At 44.2% G+C, this 26475-nt stretch overlaps 1 protein-coding gene across 3 annotated transcripts in view; it reads right to left on the reverse strand.

Moving 5' to 3' along the window:
* The window catches only part of TMEM117 (transmembrane protein 117), a 215750-nt gene extending 194228 nt beyond the window's left edge, over nt 1-21522 (reverse strand). The window contains exons 1-2 of one of the 3 annotated variants that reach the window (XM_079994283.1): nt 21008-21521; nt 12951-13245 (exon numbers count right to left, since the gene is read on the reverse strand). In XM_079994283.1, coding sequence (XP_079850409.1) covers nt 12951-13227 — 277 coding nt within the window. In that variant the 5' untranslated portion in view covers nt 13228-13245; nt 21008-21521. Of the gene's footprint in view, nt 1-12950; nt 13246-20663; nt 20914-21007 lie in introns of those variants that run through there. The other 2 variants (XM_079994284.1, XM_079994285.1) reach the window with 2 other exon arrangements.
* Between the last annotated feature and the right edge of the window lie 4953 nt (nt 21523-26475).

Genomic DNA, 26475 nt, shown 5'->3' on the forward strand with positions numbered 1-26475 from the left:
CTAATAAAAGCAAGCCGGGAAGGGCTGGGCGATGGGCTCTGCGGGGTGGTGAATGCTTCCCTCTGTGAGGGAACATTCCCAGATCCGCTGAAAGAGGCGGTCATTAAACCACTTCTTTAAAAAAACATCTTTAGACCCAGCCAGTATGGCCAACTATTGCCCAGTCTCAAATCTTCCATTCTTGGACAAGGTGATTGAGCGAGTGGTTGCTGAACAACTCCAGGCACGCCTGGAGGATGCGGACCATTTGGATCCCTTCCAATCGGGCCTCATCATGGGACTGAAACTGCCTTGGTCGCACTGGTTGATGATCTCGGCTGAGTTAGGGACAAAGGTGAGAGCTGTTTCCTAGTTCTGCTGGATCTCTCAGTGGCCTTTGATACAATCGACCATAACATCCTTCTGGACCGTCTAGAGGGGCTGGGAGCTGGGGGCACTGTTATACAGTGGTTTCGCTCCTTCCTACTGGGCCGTGTTCAGAAAGTGGTGGTGGGGGATGAGTGTTCAGACCCCTGGGCCCTCACTTGTGGGGTACCTCAGGGTTCCGTCCTCTCCCCCATGCTTTTTAACATCTATATGAAGCCCCTGGGAGAGATCATCAGGGGGTTTGGACTGGGTGTCCATCAATATGCAGATGATACCCAGCTCTACCTCTCTTTCAAATCAGAACCAGTGAAAGCGGTGAAGGTCCTGTGTGAGTGCTTGGAGGCGGTTGGAGGATGGATGGCGGCTAATGGATTGAGGTTGAATCCTGACAAGACAGAAGTACTGTTTTTGGGGGACAGGGGGTGGGCTGGTGTGGAGGACTCCCTGGTCCTGAATGGGGTAACTGTGCCCCTGAAGGACCAGGTGCGCAGCCTGGGAGTCATTTTGGACTCATAGCTGTCCATGGAGGCACAGGTCAATTCTGTATCCAGGGCAGCTGTCTACCAACTCCACCTGGTATGCAGGCTGAGACCCTACCTGCCTGCAAACTGTCTCACCAGAGTGGTACATGCTCTAGTTATCTCCCGCTTGGACTACTGCAATGTGCTCTACGTGGGGCTACCTTTGAAGGTGACCAGGAAACTACAACTAATCCAGAATGCGGCAGCTAGACTGGTGACTGGGGGCGGCCGCCAAGACCACATAACCAGTGGCGTAGCGTGGGTTGTCAGCACCCGGGGCAAGGCAAGTAATTTGCGCCCCCTAACCCTGGATTTGCGCCCCCTAACCCTATACCTAACCCTAACCCCCAGATGTTGCGCCTGGTGCGGCCGGCCCCCCCTGCACCCCCCACACTACACCACTGCACATAACACCGGTCTTGAAAGACCTACATTGGCTCCCAGTACGTTTCCGAGCACAATTCAAAGTGCTGGTGTTGACTTTTAAAGCCCTGAACAGCTTCGGCCCAGTATACCTGAAGGAGCGTCTCCACCCCCATCGTTCTGCCCGGACGCTGAGGTCCAGCGCCAAGGGCCTTCTGGCGGTTCCCTCATTGCGAGAAGCAAAGCTACAGGGAACCAGGCAGAGGGCCTTCTTGGTAGTGGCACCTGCCCTATGGAACGCCCTCCCATCAGATGTCAAAGCGATAAACAACTACCTGACATTCAGAAGACATCTTAAGGCTGCCCTGTTCAGGGAAGGTTTTAATGTGTGATATTTTAGTGTATTTTTGTTTTCTGTGGAAGCCGCCCAGAGTGGCTGGGGAAACCCAGCCAGATGGGCGGGGTACAAATAATAAATTATTATTAATAATAATAATAATATTACAATTAATCATCTTCTTAACCACCGTCTCATAGTGATTTACACATAAAATAGTTAAAATCTCTCTCTCTCTATATATATATATTATATATATATATATATATATATATATATATATATATATATAAAAAAAACAAGATCAAAACCCTAACAATGGTAAAGACTTGTTCATCCAGCAGCAAAAGCCTAATAATTTCCCAGCTAACATGTGGCACTTGGGTGAGCAGCTACATGGTCAGACAGGATGATATCCAAAGATAACGGGTAAACTGTGGCCTCTCTCGCAACCCCACAGACAATATTTGGAGGAGTTAAAAATGTACATTTACTCAGCGGCACACAACTATTTCTGATGTCACCCTGATTAACTTGTTTCCCTGCAAACCAAAGGCACCCGACATCTGTTCATATTTACCTAGCCATATTTTAATCTGCAAACAGGGGGCTTTTAAGTGCTTCATTATAATATTACTCATTTCTGTTTGATTTGACACATCCAAATAGTGTGAAACGAGCTCGTTCCCATTTCCCTGCAAGAAAAGAACAATTAGCGGATGTAGTCGAGAGGCAGTGTCAACACAATCTCCAAATAAGAGATGTGTTGCACAGGTCCTGCCATTGTTCGCATGACTTTGCAGAATATGGCAACCGTAGAGATCGCCAGGATTGTCTTACAAAGTTGGCAGGCACTAGTTAAATGTTTCTGGATCTCACTATTAGCTAAAATGCTCTAATTAACTAATACCGAGTTCTTTTTTGGAGGGATGCCAAGGAGACCCACATAGGTACCCTGCCCGTGTGGGCCAGTCTTGCCAGACTCTAGGGTTCTGCGCTCATCTCACTTAAGAGGCCGGGGGCCAGCGCTGTCCGGAGACACTTCCGGGTCACGTGGCCAGCGTGACGAAGCTGCTCTGGCGAACCAGCACCAGCGCAGCACACGGAACGCCGTTTACCTTCCTGCTATAAAGCGGTACCTATTTATCTACTTGCACTTAGGGGTGCTTTCGAACTGCTAGGTGGGCAGGAGCTGGGACCGAACGACGGGAGCTCACCCCGCCGTGGGGATTCGAACCGCCGACCATGCGATCGGCAAGTCCTAGGCGCTGAGGTTTTACCCACAGCACCACCCACGTCCCAAGGAGACCCACATACCATGCATTAAATTAATTTGTCGAGCAATCCTACACATATGGGGAGCAGCAAGGAAAGGGAACTCCTGCTGCATGGGAAGAAGGGACGCAACTCGCAAAGCGCTGAATGCAACCCAACGGGATTTACTTCCGAATGAATGTGCTGCCAGTTTAGTTTAGGGAAAGCAACTGGAATTGTTTATATAGGCAACATAAACCTTTCAATCAAATCAACCATTTTAATCCAGAGACTATTAGCATTTTTCAGAGGAAGTCAAAGAGGCAGACATTAATTCCACAGCGCTTCCTTTGGGGTGTGCGAGGCAACTGAATTATTTCAATAACTTTTTGCCAGCATTTGTTTTAGAATGTTTTTATTACAGCCTGAACTTTGCAAAACCCAGTAATCAACCACATTTTTTAAACAAAAGAAAAGAAAAATCTAAACATTATATGGAATACGGAGTCTTTATGCTAACAATCACCTTAAAACAATACCTCAGGTACCTCAGGTTAAGTACTTAATTCGTTCCGGAGGTCTGTTCTTAACCTGAAACTGTTCTTAACCTGAAGCACCACTTTAGCTAATGGGGCCTCCTGCTGCTGCCGCGCCGCCAGAGCACGATTTTTGTTCTCATCCTGAAGCAAAGCTCTTAACCCGAGGTACTATTTCTGGGTTAGCGGAGTCTGTAACCTGAAGCGTATGTAACCTGAAGTGTATGTAACCTGAGGTACCACTGTAATGACTACGGAACCAAGTATCCCTCCCTCAGTTGATGTTATTTGTTTTATTTATATCCTACATTTTTCTCCAAGGATCTGCTCCTCCTCACTCAATCTCCACAACAACCCTGTGAGGCTGGTGAAGCTGAGAGGCCCCATGCACAAAGGCAGCCAGTGAGCTTTATGACTGAGTGGGGATTTGAACCCAGTTCTTCCAGATTCTAGTCTGACACTTTATTTATATATATATAATTTTTATTAGTTTTTTAACATATCATTTTCAACAGTCATTAAACATACTTTTACATTTTATTCATTTTTTTTTTTACTTCCATCCGTCCTGTCTGAAAATTTTCCAATCTAATCTCTTAGTATGCATTTCTTATTTTCCCTATTACATTTCAAACTGATAACCAATAGCTCTATCTTTTTCTACTTTGTAACACTTTGTATAGTTCTCCTTACAAAACTTCTTGTAGTCTACTAGCGTAATTTGTTAATTACAGTTGTTCTTCAAATAATTCATATACTTCTTCCAATCTTCTGTAAATCTCTGGTCCCACAGGTTTCAAATCCTTTCTGTCATTTTGTCCAATTCTGCATAGTCCATTAATTTCGTCTGCCATTCTTCTTTCATCGGAATTTCTTCTTGCTTCCATTTCTGGGCTAACAAAGTGTGTTCTCCTTCATGGAAAGCACGTGTTGCGGTGGGGCCCGACAGGACACTCCAAAGTTGTGGGGCGGGCTAATTGATCTTTGGCCACTGTTGTGATTGGGCTTCCCTTGTTGTTGGGAAGAAATTAATGCTGCCATTTGTTGACTGACAGCCAGAAATGTTAAAACTCCCTGCATGAGGCATAGAGCTTCCTCTTTTGGCCCTGTGCATCGGATTGACCGTCCCCCCCTCCCTTTAATTAGGGTTGTTCACTTTGACCTTGCTATGCCTGTCATGAGGTCATCTGCTTTTGGGGCAGGGGCCTGCTAGGAATTTTGTCTATCTGGCTGATTGGCTGGGGCCATTTGTTTTTTGCCTACTGTGTAGGAAATTGTCACAACTTGTAAAGTTGCGGTTAGGCATTGGTTTATGGTTTGGTTGGTTGAGGGGCATGGATTGGCTGTGCCTGCCCCTCTAATGCTGCTGCTGCAAGGGATTCCATTAAAGGAATACAGCGGCTCACCATTGCTTTCGTCCGAACCCTGTCAAGGGGCTAGGGCCACGCAAGAGCCCCTGGTTGCATTCGGGGAGGGCTGAGGGCAGGTTCCCTGCTCCATCGCTACCCCCATATGTATTCCTCTTTTCTGACTTTCGCAGGCTTGCAGAATGTCAGTCTGTCCCCCACTGGGGGGCAGATAGTCGCAACCAATGCCTAAGCAACCACTCACATATTTTGTATTTTAATAAAGTTGTGACCAAAATTATGCCAAAAACCTTAAACAAAATTTCTGTGTGATGTGTGAGTTATTTGGGGTGGCCCTGGGGACCTTGACACACAATACTCTTGCCCTAGTCTGACACTTTTAACTACCATGTCATGTTGTGGGCACAGATCTGTCCAGAAAGATTTCTTGTGTCTGGGGACAGAAATCTGGCAGAAACTCCCCAGGGTTTCAGACAGGAAGTTCTTCCCAGATGTACCTGTAGATTTCAGATAGACTGAACTTGGGACCTTCTGCAGGTATAGCAGACACTATGCCTCTGAAACTGTGTCTTCTTCCCAATCCTGATGCTTCTCCTTCCTTTGAATTCATGGAAAGAGGCTGAAATGTTTCATTCTCCTTAGGTGATTTTGTGGGGAGGGAAATCCCAAGTGTTTACAAAGGCAACATTATTTCTTCACTTTCTTCTCCTGCAATCTGAACATGAAAGTGAAGCACTGAGATGTCTTTATGGGACCCAAATCTGTCATCAGCCAAGCACTCATAACAGGAGTTATAATACCAATGCTATTCCAAAACATTGCAATTTCTACTCCACTTAAAAACAGGTTCGCGAGGGACACTTTGGACTCAAGTCATGGACAGAAGTGTCCAAACTCTAACCAACGAAGCTATCCACTTGATTTAGATCAGGGCCCTGGAAAGAGGAAAAATGATTAGACTGCTTCCTCCCCCGTATCGCAGCCCTAATTTAAATCAGGATTCTGCTCTGCTGCTTGTGGAAGATGAAGAAAATGTCACCGGGTGATCTAATTATGGATTCCCATCTAACATGTCATTTGACACCCCCTCCACACACACACACACACACACACATCCTTATTTACCAGGCAGAGGGCCTTCTTGGTGGTGGCACCCACCCTGCGGAATGCCCTCCCATCAGATGTCAAGGATATAAACAACTGACTTTTAGAAGACATCTGAAGCCCTGTTTAGGGAAGTTTTTAATGTTCGATGTTTTCTTGTGCTTTTAATTCTGTTGGGAGCCCAGCCAGATGGTTGGGGTATAAATAATAAAATGATGATGATGATGATGATAATTAATGTGAACCTGGAAGAGAGGAAGCTGATGGAATCGAAGAGGTCTACAAGGATTCAGTTTTCATAGGAATCCTGTTTCATAGGAATCCTGTTCAAGCATTTGGTACCACAGGAGCTTTCTAGAACAGACCCAGCTAAACCCTTCAGCCAGTGGTGGACCTACATTTTGAGGGCCCTGAAGCTCAAAATGTAATGGGGGGCCCTTCTCCAGGTTTAGTACTAAGAATCTGTTTTGGTTGCAATTCTGACTGGTTGTCTGCAAGTGCTAAGCCAGATTTTATGAGTTGTCATTTCTACCGCACTGCTATCAATGGGACTGTTGGAGTCAAGATTTAATTTTGTGGGAGGGCTTTTTCTCTTGTAAGACAGTTCAAAATGTTTAACAGAGCTTCCATGTGAATGGAAAACACAGAAATCTTTCCCAGTTGGCAAAATATGAAATATGGACCTGCCAAAAAAATCCTGGATTCAGTAAAGGAGGTACCAGCACATCTACATTATTCTGCTGTTAACAAAATTGGGAAAGCATCAACGGAGCTTATGGAAGGGCTGCTTACTTCTCTATTTTTAGATGCCTACATTTGCATCATCAGTGGTCCATGGTGCCAAGTTTTATTTACAAGGCAACTTTCAATAAACTGGCTATAAACCACAGCTGGAAACTGATGAGCCTGAATCCACATGCAGCCGCTGATTGTCAATTCAGGTATTTATGATTAGGCCACTATTTAAAGCCTTCAGTCACATGCATTCTTCAGAAATGATTGCTATTATTAGGAAACAGTTGAGTTTAGAGCCAAAAGGAACAACATAATTTTGAACTATTGAAGGCACAACAGCAGAGAGATCCTATACATGGTTTCTTGGTACCAAGTTCCATTGTATTCAATGGGCTTACCCTCAAGTAGGTAGGTTTGTATAGGACTACAAGCTAAAACCACAAGTTTTTCACTGACATTAAATTCTGGACCAGTTTTACTCCAGACAGAGGTGGGGATTTTATTCCAGTCTGAGACTCAGGCGTAGACAGGGCAAATGCAAAAAAAGGGGGGGCTTGTGTAACAACAACAACAACAACAACAACAACAACAACAGTCAGGGCTTTTTTTCCAGCCAGAACTTGCTGGAACTTAGTTCCGGCACCTCTCAGGTGGGCGCCATTGCCAAGAGAACAAAGGATCCATTCATAGTAAGTTCAAGCATCTCTTTTTCTAGAAAAATTGTGCTGATAGCAGCAGCAACAACAACAATTTTATTATTTGTACCCTGTCAATCTGTACCCACCACTCTGGGTGGCTTCCAATGCATATAAAAAACATAATAGAGCAATAAACATTAAAAAAAACTTCCCTAGACAGTCTCTCTTATACATACACACACACACATGCAGATAAATATACAGACACATTAATTCATACACATTTATTTTCACATCTAACACACACACACATTTCTCTATCTATCTATCTTTCTATCTACCATCTCTTTCTCACACACACAGTAATTAGATTTGAAAAAAAGCATTTCTTGTCCCCATGCAGAAACAAGCCTTGAAAACACCCATCAATTGGCTCCATTGCTTTTTATGCCTAGTTGTTTCTTGGGGGCGGGGGGGAGGCAAACAGAAAAAGGGGTTGCTATCAACAGTGTTGGGGGCATCAATTCATCCTGCTTCGATCTGCTCTGCGGTCAGCTGCAAGAAAGTATTGTCAGCGTCCAGAGCTTTGCTGTTTTGGCTTAATTGCCCTCTGCCTACCTAGCAAGGCATCTATTACATTCAATATTCTCTGACATTTATTTCCCAAGCTCTTATTATGCAGTCTCATAATGCCTTTCAAATAAACGCCACATTTCACCTGGGGGTGACACGATTTAGTTGCAGGCACAATACCCATTTATAAAATAAAAAAGTAATTGGGAAGCCAGATAAGAAACAAAGTGAAATTCAGGAGAAAAGCATGCTAAAATGTTGATTAATTTTCATGGGAACCTTGTTTAATTTTATTTTTTAAATCACAAACTAATGCACAAATGTGGTGAACTGACCTTAAGGCTGCTGGGAAATGAGAAAACCAAAATTGACAGATACATTTTATGTTCAAGGTGATTTATAGAACATGAAAACCTGATGTATCCATCTGTTGCTTTTTCCTTAAAAAAAAGTATCAAATGTAAAGTGAGTTCATACATAACTCACTTCATGGCGTTCATGAAGAAAAGGACATCTCTCCCAATGTTCTGTATCTTCTCTTAAAACAAAGGGGTCACTCTCCTCAAAGTTACATTTTTAATTTTGCTTTCAAGGCACTGCTGAACACATCTGACTCTCCCCCTGGCAATGTGGCAAAGAAAAAGAGAAGACTTAAATATGTGCATCTTTTTTTTAATGACTCTTTTTAAGACATTGCTGGATGGAAGTCGTACTGCAGAGTTTTCTTAAGCCCTGATTGTTTATGGTTAGAATCGATTCTTGAGCAACTTCCAATTTTGATTCCAATACCTCGACCTCTACTCTCAGATAGAATATCTGTAATAGCTCTGCATTTGTATACTTTAATGATTACGGTTGCAATCTTGCATACACTGTTTTGTCTCCTCTTTTTTCAGCATCTGATCAACGTGATCAAGGCTTTATTGCAAACTGGCAGCCTTTATAACACCAGAGCAGGGCTGACCAGTGAAGTGCCCTCGGATAGCGATGGGGGAGAAACTCAATTCAGTTAACAGCTAAAAGCGAACTTATTGAATTTGCACTTTTCAAAGTCTTGTGAGAACCAAAACACAGCCCTCCTTTAAAATTCACACTTCTCCAAGTTTCATAATACACTTCTCCAAGTCCATACAAAAATGCATATGTTAGGGCCAAGGAATATATTAGACTCACGGGTGGCGCTGTGGGTTAAACCACAGAGCCTAGGACTTGCCGATCAGAAGGTCAGCAGTTTGAATCCCCGTGACGGTCCCTGCTCCTGCCAACCTAGCAGTTCGAAAGCACCTCAAAGTGCAAGTAGATAAATAGGTACTGCTCCAGTGGGAAGGTAAACGGCTTTTCCGTGCACTGCTCTGGTTCGCCAGAAATGGCTTAGTCATGCTGGCCACATGACCCGGAAGCTGTACGCCAGCTCCCTCACCTAGTAAAGCGAGATGAGCGCCGCAACCCCAGAGTCAGTCATGACTGGACCTAATGGTCAGGGGTGCCTTTACCTTTTATGCAGCTGCAAATATAAATGTTTTACATGCATTATACAAATGTGACACTAGATGGCGATGATGGGCTAATGACAAATTCAATATATATATTTTAAAATTAAGCATTTTCACAGCTTTTTTAATGTAAATTCCACCTTAGTGAAAATAGCATACTAGCATGCATTGCACCTGGGGAAACCGCTTGCAAAAATGTGTACAGCATTTTAGACCTGTCTTGTCTCAGTGCAGACAATGGCACAGTTTCATAAACAGGTGGGAAAATAAGCTCAGCGAATGGAAATCCCACCAGTTCTTGTGTCAATGAAGATTTCTACTAAAAGCCTTAAACAAAAGCTGTTTACTTTCAAGTCTTAAAAGTCTGCTGCTCACCAGCTGCCTCTTTGACCCAAGGCTTCCCCCCCCCCCCCCATTCCAGAGGCCAAATTATGTTTCACTGTGATTCCGGTTAGCTTGGTCACCTTCTGAATCTAAAAACATTCTATTTACTGATGGGATATTAGTAGTTTTTAATATATTAAAAAGTGCAACAGAAATCTTTTTTGGCCCAGGTGTGTCTCTACACACACACACACACACACAGTAGTACATTAAAGCAAATTAGTCAGCAAAGGTGAGGAAAAGCTTACTTAAGCTTTTTTCCACCTTTACACATGTTTACATCTTCCCAGGGATTTGATAGTGCTTCAGCAAAAATGGTGTTAAGTCAGCATTTGCAAGGCTGTGGCTCTCTCTCTCATAAATTTCTGGCACTAGAGAATCCCCATGAACCAGAGGACTGAGCAATAGAAAATCTGAAATTATAGACATTTTGTTTCAATTGTAAAGAGAGCTATGGAAAAGTAAATAAATATAATATTAATTTTCCATATTCCATAACAATTATAATTACAATATGCTGCCCATCTGGGAGACTCCCAACAAAATATCAAAAACACTGTTACTAACTATTTCAAGTGGGTATGTGTCACTTTACAAAATAATATAAGCAAAGAAAGATAGGTCTCCACCCCCAAGGAACTTCCAATCTAATTTACACAATGGGTAAGACAAGAGGAGGGTAACAAGGGAGTAATATATGCAAATACAGCTTGAGTCCCACAGGCAGAATGAGTTCTATCCGACACTGTTGTCCAATTTGCACAAAACTTTCACTTACAAAACTTAACTTCCCCTCCCTCTCTTTCCCCTACCAGCACCCCAAATCTGGCCCAGAAATGGGCATTTTCTGCTGTTGTCCCTGCCCTGTGGAATGCGCTTCCCTCCGTGCAACCACCAGTTGCTTCAGTTGACATATCCCTCTTGATGTCAACAATGAAACCGAATAGCCGTGGGGTCTGGGAAATCAGACTGAACAGAATATAAATATAGACTGATTCACCACCTGAACCTGATCTGACTTCAGCTTTGCCTAGGAATAGGTCACGAACACAAGCTGTGTACTCAGATACACGTGTAATCTGAGAGGTATTTCTGTGCTCCTTACCTTTAAAATATTAAAAACAGGATCTGACCCATGTTTGTTTGGTAAAGATTACGAGAGTTAGCACGGCCGAAATTCTTTTTCACCAATGTATATACAGTGGTACCTCGGGTTAAGTACTTAATTCGTTCCGGAGGTCTGTTCTTAACCTGAAGCACCACTTTAGCTAATGGGGCCTCCTGCTGCCGCTGTGCCGCCAAATCACGAATTCTGTTCTCATCCTGAAGCAAAGTTCTTAACCCGAGGTACTATTTCTTGGTTAGCGGAGGCCGTAACCTGAAGCGTATGTAACCCAAGGTACCACTGTACAGAGAACCTGGAAGCCAGTTCAGGGACTGCTTCCACTGATTTCGCAAAGGATACACATGTGTGTTGGATATCTGGGGTGATGGGGAATCAGATGAACTTGAAAACAGACCACACCCTGTATCACACAACGGGAATGTCAGATGTTGACAGTCTCTGACTTAGCCACTTTTGTGGACTGAAAGAGACTACCACTTGTCAAGAGCACCTTATGATGTTCTGCATATAACTAACTACTCCATAAGCCAGCCTTGGACAACCTGATACTCTCCAGATGTTTTGGACTACAACTCCCATCAGCCATAGCAATGCTCATCTAAAACATTTGGGGGGTACCAGATTGGCAAAGTCTGCCATAAGCCAGTCTCTCAAGTGATGAACAAAATTTTGCCACACACCAATGCCTAATCACATATTAAAAGGAGAAGTGAGTGATAAGTCTTTGTCACCAAGAGATAGGATGTTATGCATCGCCACTTGCTAAGGTGATCATATGTGTTGGTGCCACACAGTAAATAATCCGATGGGCTGCCCATCTGACAGATACCCCCAAGGAGATCAAGGCACCATATACAGTCCCATGTCATCCCCACTTTTTATTCTCACAACAATTCAAATATTTAAGGTAGGTTGAGACAGGGTGACCAGACCAAAGTCAGACAGTGGGCTTTATATTTGAGTGAAGGTGAGAGATTTGAACCTGTGCTTTCCCAGACTGGCAGGCAAGCTTCCTGATCTCAAAGCAGAGCTTTCCTGATGGTGAGAGGAAGTGAGGTGGTTTCAACTTTTTCCAGGGACATTTTGTCCAGACATCTACATGAAGCAAATGTAATCTGGTTGAAACCTACAAGGAACCAGGCAGAGGGCCTTCTCGGTAGTGGCACCAGCCCTGTGGAATGCACTCCCACCAGATGTCAACTACCAGACTTTTAGAAGACATCTGAAGGCAGCCCTGTTTAGGGAAGCTTTTAATGCTTGGTGCATTACTGTATTTTAATATTTTGTTGGAAGCTGCCCAGAGTGGCTGGGGAAGCCCAGCCAGATGGGCGGGGTACAAATAATAAATTATTATTATTATTATTATTATTATTATTATTATTATTATTGCTAATCGCACTCGTGGTTCCATTAGCCATCTCCCCTGAGTCTTCATCTTTTAATGTTTTAATTAATGCTTATTGGAATAACATAATGGTTTTTGTGTAACATGGACTTAGATTTTATTCCTGAGAACAAGTCATAGAATTGCAAATTCATAGAATTGTAGAGTTGGAAGGGACCATGAGGGTCAACTAGTCCAACCCCCTTTTCACCCAATGTGGGGCTCCAACCCACAACCCTGAGATTAAGAGTCTCATGCTCTACCAGTGGAGCTATCCCAGCTCTTAAGTCATCCTCATAAGAATGATCTCACTGCAAAGAGTCAGTCCTATCTGGAAAATCTAGCTCAGATCACAACTCCATGGATTGGACGGAATGGACAACAAAGGCTCCTGGGTACTGAATGCATGCTTACAACAAATGCAAAAAAGCACATTAAACAAAGCCATGCTCTTATCATAATATCCAGGCTGTGTTTCACAAATACGTCAAGACAGTGAGGAAAGTGTCCTGAAGCATGTCTTTGGTGAGGAAAGTTAATGCCCTCTTCATTAGACCAAACAGATGTGCCTTCACTGTTTGAAAGATTATTTTGCTTATAGTCATCAAGATTGATGATCTGACTGACTCATCACTGCTGCGCAGCACATCCTATTCAGCCATCATCTTTCACTTTGCTTTGCTGCCTTTTCAACCTGAAAGGTGTGAAACGGGAACATCTCACAGAGAGGGAGAGAGAAAACAGACTTTTAGCACATCATGGAACTTACCAAACAAGCGTTGATGGAAGAAGAACTTGCCAGCTATCAGTCCGGTAAGGATGGCAAGCAGCCACAGGAACACTTTTAAAAACCTCCAGCCTCCTCCCTCGGGGTATTTGTTTGCTACAAAAGAAAAGCAGTTCCCCACGACAATGACATTTGCTTCTGTTTGGCTGTGAGAGACTGGATCCTCGGCAAATATCAAGAAGTTACAGAAGATCACCAGGTAGGCCACGATCAAGCGGGACCACGGATGCTGGAAGTAGTAGCGGAAGTCTTTGGCCATCCTCAGACCCTTCAACCCCTGCATGCAAAAAGCAAAGAAGGCATTTGTTCTATTGTGTTACTGGATGTTGCACTATGTTATAGTCTTACAAGGGCTATAACAGAACATTAGAAGTCAGACTATTGGCCCATCTAGGCCAATTTGTTCAACACTGGCTGGCAGTGACCATGCAAGGTTTCAGACAGGAAGTCTTTTCCAGCCCTATCTGGAAATACCAGAGATTGAACCCGAGATCTTCCACATGCAAAACGGATGCTCTACCACAAAGCTATGACCCTTCCCACTATACATCACTTCCCCCTGCCACCCCAGCTTCTATCCTCTTTAAACGGGCTCCGGAACTGGCTGCCTGTTTGTGTGACCCTGTTTACCAACTCCAATGGGGGCACACTGAGCAGCTGGCGAATGCTGACAAGAGTGAATGGAAACCCTCAGCTAAAGGCACTTTCATTCACTTAGGCCAGCAGCTTCCCAAACTTGTGTCCCCAGCTGTTTCCCATCATCCCTAGCTAGCAGGACCAGCGATAAGGGATGATGGGATTTGTAGTCCAAAAACAGACCCAAGTTTGGGATACAGTGATTTAGGCAAAGAGCAGCTTTTGCTTCAATTGATAGGGAAGATGGATATGGAATCCACAGAAGCCAGAATTTTCATTCTCATTTCATTGCAGGGGGCTGGACTTGATGATACCTTCCAACTCCACAATTCTGTTATTCTAGCTCTTTCACTTCTTTTCTAGATTAACGGTGGAAGTCCAAAGGAAGTCAGGCGGACTATAGTTCCACTGGAATCAATGGGTCGTAAAATGAGTCACAACTAACCAGTTCTATTGATTTCAATGGGACTTAAGCACAACTAACCTACTCTGGATTTGGGGCCCCTGTTTACATAAATAGGGTGGGAGAGGCTCCAAGGCAATGTAAGCCTCATGCATGCAAATGCTTCAATATTCAACTCATAGAAAAGTTCTGACGAGCACACAGAAGCAGGATTTTCACCCAAGTCAAGACATCTTGCATGTCTACTCAGAACTAAGTCCTGCTGAGACCACATAACTTACTCCAGGGTGTTTATTTAGGCTGGGAGTGAGCATAATTGAATACAGTGAACTGATAAATCATGAATATTTTAATTAACTGATGCATTTGTCAATTAAATTTGCATATGGATAAAAACAATGGGTCTGAAGCAAACAGCAGACTTCCTTTGGTTTTAGATCAGCGGCAAAAAACCTGTGGCCCTCCCAAGCTACAACGCTCATCATCCTTAACCTCTGGCCATACTTGCTTGGCCTGATGAAGACCTACAACACCTCAGCCGTGCACAACCTCCTGTGTGTTTCGCATCCAGTGTGCTCCCACCACAGGCTTGTGAAGCTGTTAACACACAGTGTTAGCCACAACCCACACCTATCCTGTAGTTTCTTGAGAAATGCTGTGTTTCCCCTAAAACAGCTTTGATTTGATTTAAAAACATAGGACATATATGAAGTCATCCATGGCCCCTTTCCATCCACTGGTGCAGACAGACAGAAGGAAACTTGGAAACACATCCAACCATACCAATGTGTAAAATGGTGACCATAGGGTCCCCACCCATGTTTTAATTGATGCATGTGTCATAGATGGAGCACTGATCATCAACAGGATTTATAGTTACTTGTATTAAAAATAATGGGTTGGATTCAAAGGTGTGCAAGTTGAAGGTGACAAGATCCAACCTATCTATATATATATATCTGTCTGTATGTCTATATCTCCTGACTAATCCCTGTAATTGAGTGGTTTAAAAAACTATCCTCAATTGCATGTTGCAGACTTACCTAGAAGCAAGCATCTCACTATAGTCTAAGAAGAGGTTTTCCTGCAAATCACCTTGGACTTCTCTTAATAGCTGCACAGTATGCCAGTAAATGAATGACTCAACTGAGATAGACCTTAAGACTGTTGGCATCTGCATTCCTTAGTAACATTCACTTTAAATGAATGGAAGGAGCCAAGGTGACAATATTAAGAATACTCCAGATAGAACCATTCTGGACATCCCTATTAAGGGTTATACTCACAAATGAACAGAATTTATGATGTTTTTGGACGCTGAGAAAGCATTTGATAACGTCTCCTGGAATTTTATGCTTAAAGTAATGGAGTCTATGAGATGTGGGGACACTTTTATAAGGGGAGTGAAAGTGATATATACAGATCAATCAACAAAACTGATGGTGAGTAATTTATTGACGGAAAATTGTAAAATAACCAAGGGAACAAGACAAGTCTGCCAGCTATCACTCTAATTGTTCATAGTAGTTTTAGAAGTATTGGCGCAAAGAATAAGAACTACCGGTAATCAACAAATTAAAGGGATAAAAGTGGGACAATGAGCATGCAAACTAAAGGTATTTTGAGATGATGTGATGATATGGTCCAGCTCCGAGGGCCTTCTGGCAGTTCCCTCACTGTGAGAGGCCAAGTTACAGGGAACCAGGCAGAGGGCCTTCTCGGTAGTGGCGCCCGCCCTGTGGAACGCCCTCCCATCAGATGTCAAAGCGATAAACAACTACCTGACATTCAGAAGACATCTGAAGGCAGCCCTGTTCAGGGAAGTTTTTAATATGTAACATTTTAGTGTATTTTTCATCTTTGTTGGAAGCCGCCCAGAGTGGCTGGGGAAACCCAGCCAGATGGGCGGGGTACAAATAATAAATTATTATTATTATTATTATTATTATTATTATTATTATTATTATTATTAGATATCAGAAGAAGATCCAGTAGAATCGATCCCAAGGGGACTCAATGAAATAAATAAATTTGAAGAAGTGGTGGGTCTCAAAATCAACAAGAATAAAACCAAATTGTTGGTTAAGATTTTAAAAGATGATGTTAAGAATAAATTACAAGAAATATCTGAGTGGTGATCATGGGAATCAGAGTGCTAGTTCTTCCTCCACTCCCCAAATCACTGTCCCACATGCCCTCTACAAGTTGACAGGGTGGAGGGAAATCTGCAGCTGAGTACATGGAGGTTCCCACCCATTTATGTACTTCTCCCTCTATCGTTAACCTCTTCTTGATCCATTGTTCTTAGCTAAAGAAATAACACTGATTGCACGTAGCTTAGGAGTAGGGGGCGTGTTGTGGGAAGGCTGCTCCTCAGACATCCAAACTGGAGTCTCAGCTTTCCTGGGATGGGGGCTTGAGCCAGAAAGTAATATAAGAAGAATATTCACGGCACTGAATCCAACCCTGAACGCTGACCCAAGGCTTACAGGTAGGGCTGTTTTTCAGCTGGAACTCTCGGGTACTTTCCGGCACATCTTAGGTGGGCACCACTGCCGTTCTAAGAGAAGGAGGGAGGTGCTCATGGCGAGCTCTGGCACCTCTTTTTCTAGAAAAATAGCACTAGTTACAAGGGAATAGAGAGCATTGCTGTGCACTAGTTTGAAAGCGTAGCTGTTGCTTTAAATGATGCCATCGCATGATGGTGTGTACCAATGCAAAACCCTGGGTACAAACCACTCCAGTGCGTTTCAGATGTTATGTGTGTACACAGCCTCTGTGAGCTACGCAAGCTTCCAGCTCCCCCTTCTCCTTTCTTTTATTTACTCATGGGTATAATGCTTGAATTGGGATAAAGGATATGCTTTTCCTCCTTAGAAAAGGCACACATTTAAATTTATAGGTGGCTTTTAAGCCACAAGGGCCCTCATAACAGCTTACCATAAAATAATAACAGACCATAAAACCATCAAAAAGCAACTCATAAAAGAAAATGCAAAGGCAGAGCAACAGCTCCATCCCAAATTAAAAGAAAGGGGCAAGCTCAGTTTTCAAGAAAGCTTAACGGAATGTGTCGTGCGTGTGTGTGTATGAAGTCTGACTTTTGCCACTCAGAAAGCACTGTCTACATAGAAGTGGCCCATCAAGACAGAGGAAGCTGGGACCTCCTTGTAACTATGGGGCCACTGGTCAACTGTTTGGAACAGCAGAACACCCTGGAACACCCCAGAATTTCAGGGCTTTCCTCTGGCTGCGCATTGTGGAACTCTGCAAGGTAAAGGTAAAGGTAAAGGAGCCCTGGACTGTTAAGTCCAATCAAAGGCGACTATGGGGTTGCGGCACTCATCTCACTTTCAGGCAGAGGAAACTGGCATAGACAGCTTTCTGGGTCATATGACCAGCATGACTAAACCACTACTGGAGCAACGGAAAACCGTGACAGAAACCAGAGTGCACGGAAATGCCATTTACCTTCCTGCCGCAATGGTACCTATTTATCTACTTGCATTGGCATGCTTTCAAACTGCTGGGTTGGCAGGAGCTGGGACAGAGCAACAGGAGCTCACCCCATCGGGGGGGGGACTCGAACCGCTAACCTTCCAATCAGCAAGCCCAAGAGGCTCAATGGTTTCACTTTGCAAGTAAAGACCAGCAGGGATGGATGGAGGGATGCCACTACCCAATCCAGCCCTACCCCCTGTTAGTTTGCCCCCTTAGGCAGGTATAGAACTGTGCTGTGCATTGCTTTATCTTTTACAATCCCTACATTTCTTATCAGGTTGTTAGCTGCCTTGAGTTCCGCTTTAGAGTGGTGTTTTTTTTTTAAAAAAAATAAAGATATACACTGAGCACCATGCACAACAGCTACACATTCAGCAACATATAATTTCTGTTCCTCCCATCTAGTATTGTTCATGCATCACATCAGACAGCTTAAGTGGGGGGTCCACCAGGACAGCATCAGTGAGCGCACAAGTGCCTGCAGACGTCTTTCTTGGCACTCCCGGGGTTTCTCTGTCCCTCCCCAGCCACTGAAATGTGGCTTGAAAGAATCACTCTGCTGTTGCTAGTATCAAAGGTCCTGGTGTGCTATGCTCTTCCTCCATGGCTAGATGCAGTAATGCTTCTGAAAACCAGTTGTTGGAAACTGCAGGAGGGCAAGAGTGCTCCTGGGCTCAAATCCTGCTTGCAGGGTATCAGGCTGGCCACTGTGAGAACAAGGTGCTGGATTAAATAAGCCATTGGCCTGATCCTGTAGGCTCACTTTACGTTCTTCTGTGTGTGTTCGGGTGCTGGGTGGTTGTGGGGCCCACAATAGCTCCGCTGGGTTGTAAACGGGCACACGGGCCATTTACAATTTAAATTCACAATTCAAATAAAATACAAAAACAACAGTGATATAAATACAAAAATATATACACAACATGAATATACAACTATTGTGAGTTGTATCTATCTATATGCACTACTACAGGAGAAGAAGTGTCTCCCAAATCCAAAACACTGAATAGGGGAAACAGCAATGTTGTGGCTCCAAGCAAAGACTGTTATGAATAAAGGAATAGGTAAAATACCTGGAATCTCCAGTTAATGGATCTTAGGTGGGCAGGGCTGGAAAAGACATCTGCCAGGCTTGGAAAGCCAAAGTCACGGCCCATCAGATGTTAGTGGACGACTACTTCCTTCACCCCCATTGCCTGAAGAGAACTGGAATCAAACAATATCCAGAGAGCCCTTCTCTCTGTAGTAGACAGTTGACAGGATCAATGGTCTGACAGATTGCTTAACAGAAACTGTGGCTCAATGTTAGCAAGAGGACAATCTCTGCAGCTAAACTATGGAGGCTTTCATACACTTCAATGCTGAAGCGTACCAATCAATTTATTGTATCCAAACCTAAACTGATTGCAAAAGAATACATTCCACAGACATGCATTCCATTGTACTGTTCTTTAGGATTCTGATTTAAAAATAAAGGTCTGCGAAATCTGAACTTCAGTAAAGGAATTTAAAACTGAGCATACTGTTTGTTCCATCAAAAAAAACACACCCAGTTCATTCTGCAGCTTCATTTTGCATTGATAAAGATAACAAAGCATCTGTTATTGTGTGTTTTTCCAGAACGGTGTTCCAGTAAATAGACCCATAGATCTTTCTTAAAGAATGTAACTGGCAACAATGCAATTGTGTCAAAGTCACAGGAACTAGAAAAGCAAGATTTAAGAAATGCCAGAGATAATTGCAACATTTGTTTGGTGACAAGTGGGAAAGCAAACAGCGCTCTTTATAAATCACTGGATCCAGTATTTGCCATCATTTAAACAACACTAGTGGTTTTTAACATGAGCAATTGGTGATGTTTCAGGTAACTATATAACCAAATCTTATCTAAATAATTCAGAAAGTTACCTAGATGTTGTGAAAAAGTTACTGTCAGGGCAATAAATGAATTTATTCAGTGTGTATATGAGCAAGGGAAGTAGACTCATGGGACTAAGATCAAAACAAGAAAGCCATAATTTTAAAACCATCATTTTGATCTCTAAAAGAACTTTTAAACAAAAATATACTTTTGTGGGGTTTTAGATATCAAAGCACTAGTGAGGAGAAAGATAACTATGCAGCCCAGCAGTGGGAGAATTTCATCTCTACAGATGTTGGATTACTGCTCCCATCATCCCTAAGCATTGGGCATGCTGACTGATGCCCATCCAGCAATACCCAGAAGGCCATATATTAGCCGCACACATTGTCCCTCATATAGTTGATTTCATATACCTTATACTAGCAATACATACAGCCGGACTGTAAAGTAGGACAATGATATCCCCATGTTTCAAACGAGGGACTGAAAGGAAGATCAGATGTCAAGCATTGTTAGATTTGAACTGGGAGCCATTTCGTTTGCCACTATGAGACATCATCTCTATTCCTACAACACTACAAAAATAAGCAAATGCAAACCAACTGTGTTTCCTGGTCAGCATTATGCCAGGTTTATACGACAGGGTTTTACAATAGGACACACCAGAAAAGGCACGTTAAACAGAAGAGGAGGCAGAGCTAATGGACATGATACAAGTCTGAGCCTTACATTAACCATATAGGTACCTATTCTCACTTTAAAAAGGTATAGGAAAAACAGGGCTTAATTCCAATAAGAACTTGCCCAGGTTTAGCCCCCAAGCCTGTTCTCAGTTCTGGGTCATGCAAGGCTAATAACAGAGGACCCGTCAATCCCAGGCATCTGCGATTAGGGGTAAGTGTTTTCAGGGCTAGGGATGCATTTTGGAAAAGAAACATTGCGCGAGACAGAGAAGCCTCTCAGCAATGGGGCTTTAAAAACAAACCTGCTAAGGGGCTATAGGAACACGGAAGCAAGCAACCCCAGATGTAGGGGGCGGGCTGCATTGTAAAGTGGAGGTTCAAAGCCAATGGCGAGGGGCTCATCAACACGCAAGCACCGAAACGTAGGTTTCTTTTGAATTTATTCCAGGAATACTATTTCCACTCACAGGGTTGAGGGGGATGTCCGCTCCCCTACCGAACGCTTATTTTTAGAAAGTGTGCATCAACACCACCACCCCCCACTCCACACACACACAAACACCATTTTCACACAAGAGATGAAATAAAAATATACCAGCGAAAATTACCTTCTGTGGTATCACCTTCTTGACGATAACCCCCCCCCCAAAGAATAATAAAAAGCCACCACTAAGGTTGAGGTCCGATCTTCAGCGCCGGACCCTCGGAGCGAGCACGTGCAGAGTGCCTTTCCCACGGCTACATAACCCCAAACGTTTTTGCCCCGGGCTCCCTCGCAGTCTTAAGCCCAGGCCCCTCTCGCGTGGGAAAGTGTGGGGCTCCCGTCTGAGCCCAATGCCGCTCCGGGCAGGGCCGAGCCGCGGTTCCCCCCTCCCTTTTCACACGCGCGATCGCGGAGTGGGAGGGTGGGGAAGGGGCGGGCGCCCGCGGAGGCAGCGCGCACTTGACTCACCGCGTCCTGCGCAGGCACGCTGCCCTCCGGGACCGGCCTTTCTCCTTCCCTGCGCGGCTCCGGCGCCACGCGTGACAGTCGCCTCCTCGGCCGGCTATAAATATCCCGCGGGCGGACGCGGGGGAGCGCAGCCCGCCGGCAGCCCACGCCCTGGGGCCGCCCCTCGGGCCGCTGCCCTTAGCGGGCTTTCCCGGAGGACGTCTCCAAGGGATCGCTTGGCCAGGAGGAGCCCGCGGACGCCGGATCCGTCCCTCGCTGCTCGCTCCCTGCGACAAGGCCGGCTGCGGCTGCAATCCGGGCTCCCTCGCCTCTCTCCCTCCTCTCTTTCTCGCCTTCCCTTTCCAGGCCTCGCTGGAAGAAACTAGCGCGCATCCGCCGGGGGCATCTCGGATTTGGAGAGCTTTGCGCGCCGAGGGAACGAGGGCGCACGAGAGGCCCGGCCGGAGAAGGAGAGAGGCTGCTCTGCTCCCCTCCCAAGGTCGCCCGCCTCCCTCTTGTCGCACGCCGGAGCTGGCTGTAAGTCACCCAGAAGCCCAGAGATGCGTCTGGCATGTCCTCCAGCTCTTCCCACGTGGAAGGTTCCTGGTAGCATAGACCCTGCAGGGTAGGACAGCTGTAGCAGTGGAACTCCTCAGAGTGAGCATCTGAGCTGAGGGTCTGCAACAGTACAGTACCAGCTTCCTCCTCCTCTCAGTTGACAAGGGTTCCAACTTGAATAAAATATTGCCCAGATAAGCCCTGCCTGGCAAAATCGATCACAATATGCAACACACACACACACACACACACACACACAATTTCAATGGCAGCGCCACTGTACATACACTTTGGGTGGCCTGCCCCCCCTAAAATATTTTTGTGGGGGGGGAAGGGACCTTGGCCTCGAGGAGTTGGCTCAGGATCTTGCCTTAATTTTAAAATTATTAAAAATGTTATTAATCATTTTAAAAATTATTTAAAATATTACCTTGCACCGCTTTTCATCATTTAAGCGTATCATTTCATGTTTCTTACTGTTTTATGTTCTACATTGTTTTAAATTTCATATTTAATGTGTTTATTATATTGTGTTTTATGCATTCTGTTTTCTTCCTACCTTCTCTACTGGTTCTTGACCAAAATAAATATGCGTACCAACTAACTGCTTCCTATGTTCCTAATTTCTAATAAAGGTGGATAAATTCATGTAGCGAAGCATATAATCTGAAATTTCGGCAACATCTCTAGTAACTCTTTTTCTGGTTGGTTCTTTGTATTGACTTTTGAAGATGCAAAGTGATTTGCATTTCTTATCTTCAAATGGATGGCCTTTGCAACAAGCCTGTGAGACACACCACTAGGACAAACTCGCACATCACACATTTGTTTATGGTGTACCATACAATACAATGCTTGCCTTGTTTGTATAATGGAAATGGTTCCGTATGCTTGTGCCATAAAGCAGAAACATTAATTGGTTTCTTGACTTTGGCTTCAAGAAAAAGAGTTCTCTGGCATTACAAATGCATCTGCCCTTTGAGGTACATATTTTATGTTTGCTTGTTTTCAGTGGCTATAATTCTTGCTATGTGTGCCAGCCGAACCATCTCAATTTCTATTTATGTAACTTTTACTGAAACCCTACCTACTTTCGTAGAACTAAGTCTCATTGAATTCAGTAGGACTTCTGAGTAAACAGAGTTAGGATTGGAGCTTTAGGAAGCTTCACTGAAATCATACTCTTATTTTTTTGTATTAAAAAAGAAAGTTTTTGAGGACTCCAATGGAGATCCAAGTTATTGCTTGCTAAGCAAAATACCAAATCTCTACCAGAAAGAACAGGCCCTTCTAATCTGACAATACTCTTGTAAAATGTTTACATATATAACAAGTATAGGCAGGCATCAAGTACCTTGGGTATGACAGGACTTCTGGGATTGATGGTTTTCACAAGAAACAGGGCTGGCAGAAGATATTTTGCTGCCTGTGGTAAAGGACAAAATGGCACCCTCTCCCATTCCATGTACAGAAGATGAATGGACTGTCAAATCAATATCCTACTTTAATTTAACATGGGTGATGAGACAGCATCTTCCAGTACATAAAAGCAGCAGGGCAGCTTGTTAAAGAATGCAATGCAGACTGTGTGGCACATGCCAGTGTGTCCTCACCTCACCTTGCTGCTGCTTCCCATAGCTCCAGCATCTGCTGTCAGAGGAAGCTGCCTCAATCTGTCTAACAGTAGGGCCGGCTCTTACTAGAACTCTGATCTCCACGGAATAGAGGCTGTTGCAAAAGACGTACACTGAGCTCAGAATTTTATTTTCAGTTCTAGAATAAACTATAGTCTTTCCACACTGAATTGGGCCCAGATACTAATTGGCAGTCAGTGCAGTTGGACCAGGATTGGTGTTATATGCTCAGGTGAGAAACCTAGTCGCTGAATTCTGCACCAGCTCTCCGCCCAGCCTTGAACAACGTTGTAATTTAACACCATGAGCAGAGTCTTCTATTCATTCCTGCATCCTGGCTTTATCGCCAGCTTCTAAATTTGTCAGTTCAACTGTACCACTATGGTGTCATTTACAGGACAGAGAAGAGAAAAGTGAATTGCTGCACAATAGCTTTAGGACATAGTGTTCTATTCAGAAAGGAAAAGTCCATGATATGTATTCACTTCACAAGCCACAGTTTTCTGGAGTAGCAAAGTAACCCACTTTATCAGTCAATGCTGGCCAAGGTTGTATATATCTTTGCATTAAAATCTATTAAAAATCCGTGTTGGGTTTTTTAAAATGTGAAATACTGTCAGAGGCTGGACTGAGGAGGAATGGTGAGGACCGCTGCCCCCACTTCACCTGAATCTACCTTAGAACAGGAGGACAGTATAGATTTAGAGCAGTGGTTTGCAGAAGGTCATAGTTCAGAGGCTGCAGAGGGGAGAAGCTGGGAAACATTGGAAGAGGAACAGCAGGAAGAAGTACCAGGGGAGAGATAGCTGACAGACTCAGTGTCTTTGGAAAGCATTCCTGACCACCACCACCACCACCCCGCCTCCCAGGACCAGGCGAGCATCGAGAGTAGTAGAACAGAGAGCTCAGAGGCAGAAAGCTCAGAGTAGCTGGTGCAGGGGTGACTAGAAGAGATGGAGGGGTGGGACTTCACTCGAAGCAACTGCATTGCTTCATCTCTCTCTGTGAATATTGAATAAATTACTTGGTGAGCATTCTTCTTGTTTATCTGCTTCTTGGCTGCCACCATGGGAGGGATCAGATTCCCTGAAGCCTGACAAATACAGGTAAACATCACATTTGTTGTTGTTTAGTCGTTTAGTCATGTCCAGCTCTTAATGACCCCATGGACCAGAGCATGCCAGGCACTTCTGTCTTCCACTGCCTCCCGCAGTTTGGTCAAACGCATGCTTCTAGAACACTATCCAACCATCTCATCCTCTGTTGTCCCCTTCTCCTTGTGCCCTCCATCTTTCCCAACATCAGGGTCTTTTCCAGGGGGTCTTCTCTTCTCAGGTGGTGGCCAAAGTATTGGAGCCTCAGCTTCAGGATCTGTCCTTCCAGTGAGCACTCAGGGCTGATTTCCTTAAGAATGGATAGGTTTGATCTTCTTGCAGTCCATGGGACTCTCAAGAGTCTCCTCCAGCACCAATGGACTCCATTGGACAAAGACACCAGGCATATAAAAACATCACATTTAGATCACCTTAAAAGTGATGACAGGTTACCTTGGCACATTTCATTTATCCTCACCAAAGCCCAACTAATAAGAGATCCAGAAAACATACCATCAGCATGCTGAGGACACCCAGCCTTCAATCCAAATTTGCAGGTGGATGCCCTTGACAGGTGTCTTGAGTCAGTAATGAGCTAGACTGGGCTAATAACTCAGCCCAAACAATATAAAGATGCTAATGCCAGCTTACAGAGAAATCAGTATTCAGCTGCTGTATCCCCTTAAGCAGGCATGGGGAACCTCTGACCCAGAAGTTTAATTTGTCCTGTCATGGTCCAATTTGCCTGTGAGCTTGTATCCCCTAAATCATGACCACCTGCCTCACCACTTGACATCATATCTCAGGTGTGGGGCAGGTGGGGATGCAGCTGCCCATGCACAACTTAAAGTGTTCACACAATTCTCCCTGGGCAAGGGAGGTTTGTGGTCACCAACATTCAGCTCACCGGCAACAAGAGCAAGCCTGCTGGGACTGGCTGAACTGCAGAGTTCCCGATGGAGCATCAAAATGATTGACAAGTGTGTGGTGCCCTTTAGACAGGGGAACCCAGGTTCCAGCCAACCTGACCGGGTTCCCCATCCCCTTCCTCAAATATCAGCTTCATAACTTCAATGTGCTGTTAGACATGGCCTGGAAAGTGATAGCAAAACAGCATCTGTGACCAGAAACACCTTAGTCCTCTCCTGGCAAAATATGCCATTGCTACAGTGATCCATGCCTTGTTACTGTGACATTAGCCTGTCTCTGAAAGGTCTTCATCTTGTTCAAAACATAGCAGCAAGACTTCCTTGCCCAGTATACCTGAAGGAGCGTCTCCACCCCCATCATTCAGCCCAGACACTGAGGTCCAATTCTGAGGGCCTTCTGGTAGTTCCGTCATTGTGAGAAGTGAAGTTACAGGGAATGAGGCAGAGGGCCTTCTCGGTAGTGGCACCTACCCTGCGGAATGCCCTCCCATCAGATATCAAAGAAATAAACAACTATTTGATTTTTAGAAGACATCTGAAGGCAGCCCTCTTTAGGGAAGTTTTTAATATTTGATGAATTATTGTATTTTAATCTTTTGATGGAAGCCACCCAGAGTGCCTGGGGAAACCCAGCCAGATGGGCAGGTTATATTATTATTATTATTATTATTATTATTATTATTATTATTACCTAGGACTAATTATATTGAGCATTTTATAAGGGGCTTAATTGTCCTCACTGGTTTCCGGTTTGTTTCTGGATACAATTTCATGGTTGTGTTGACCTATAAAACCCTCTAAGCAGCTTAGGTCCTGCCCATCTGAACCTAGGCATCTCCACATAAGCCTGACCATTTTCTGAAGTTGTCATCGGGCCCCCCATCCCCGTTGTAGATCCTTCTAGAGATTAGGCAGGAGCTGATTACAGGAGGCCAGTCCTTTTATGTGCTTCCACATGGGATATAGAACTCCTTCCGAGACATTTAGTCAGCCGCTGCTCCCTTCTATAGGGCAAAACCTTTGTATACATGAGATTTTGGCTAGGCATCTCAGTCACTGTAATAAAGATGTGGTTTTATGGATTAACTGCGTGCTTCCGGGATCCAGAGCTGAAAGAGCAAAACTGTTGGGCTGACCCCTATAATCATGAAAATAAAGTTAATAAAGGTGTGATACTCAACCTTTACAAGCCTAAGACAGACACATCAGCTGGAATACTACTGCTTCCCTTTGCTTCGGGCAACAAAGTTGATTCTGCTGGCATTTGAACAGAT

This window comes from Podarcis cretensis, assembly GCF_951804945.1.
Source record: "Podarcis cretensis genome assembly, chromosome: 10".
Classification (NCBI taxonomy): Eukaryota; Metazoa; Chordata; class Lepidosauria; order Squamata; family Lacertidae; genus Podarcis; species Podarcis cretensis.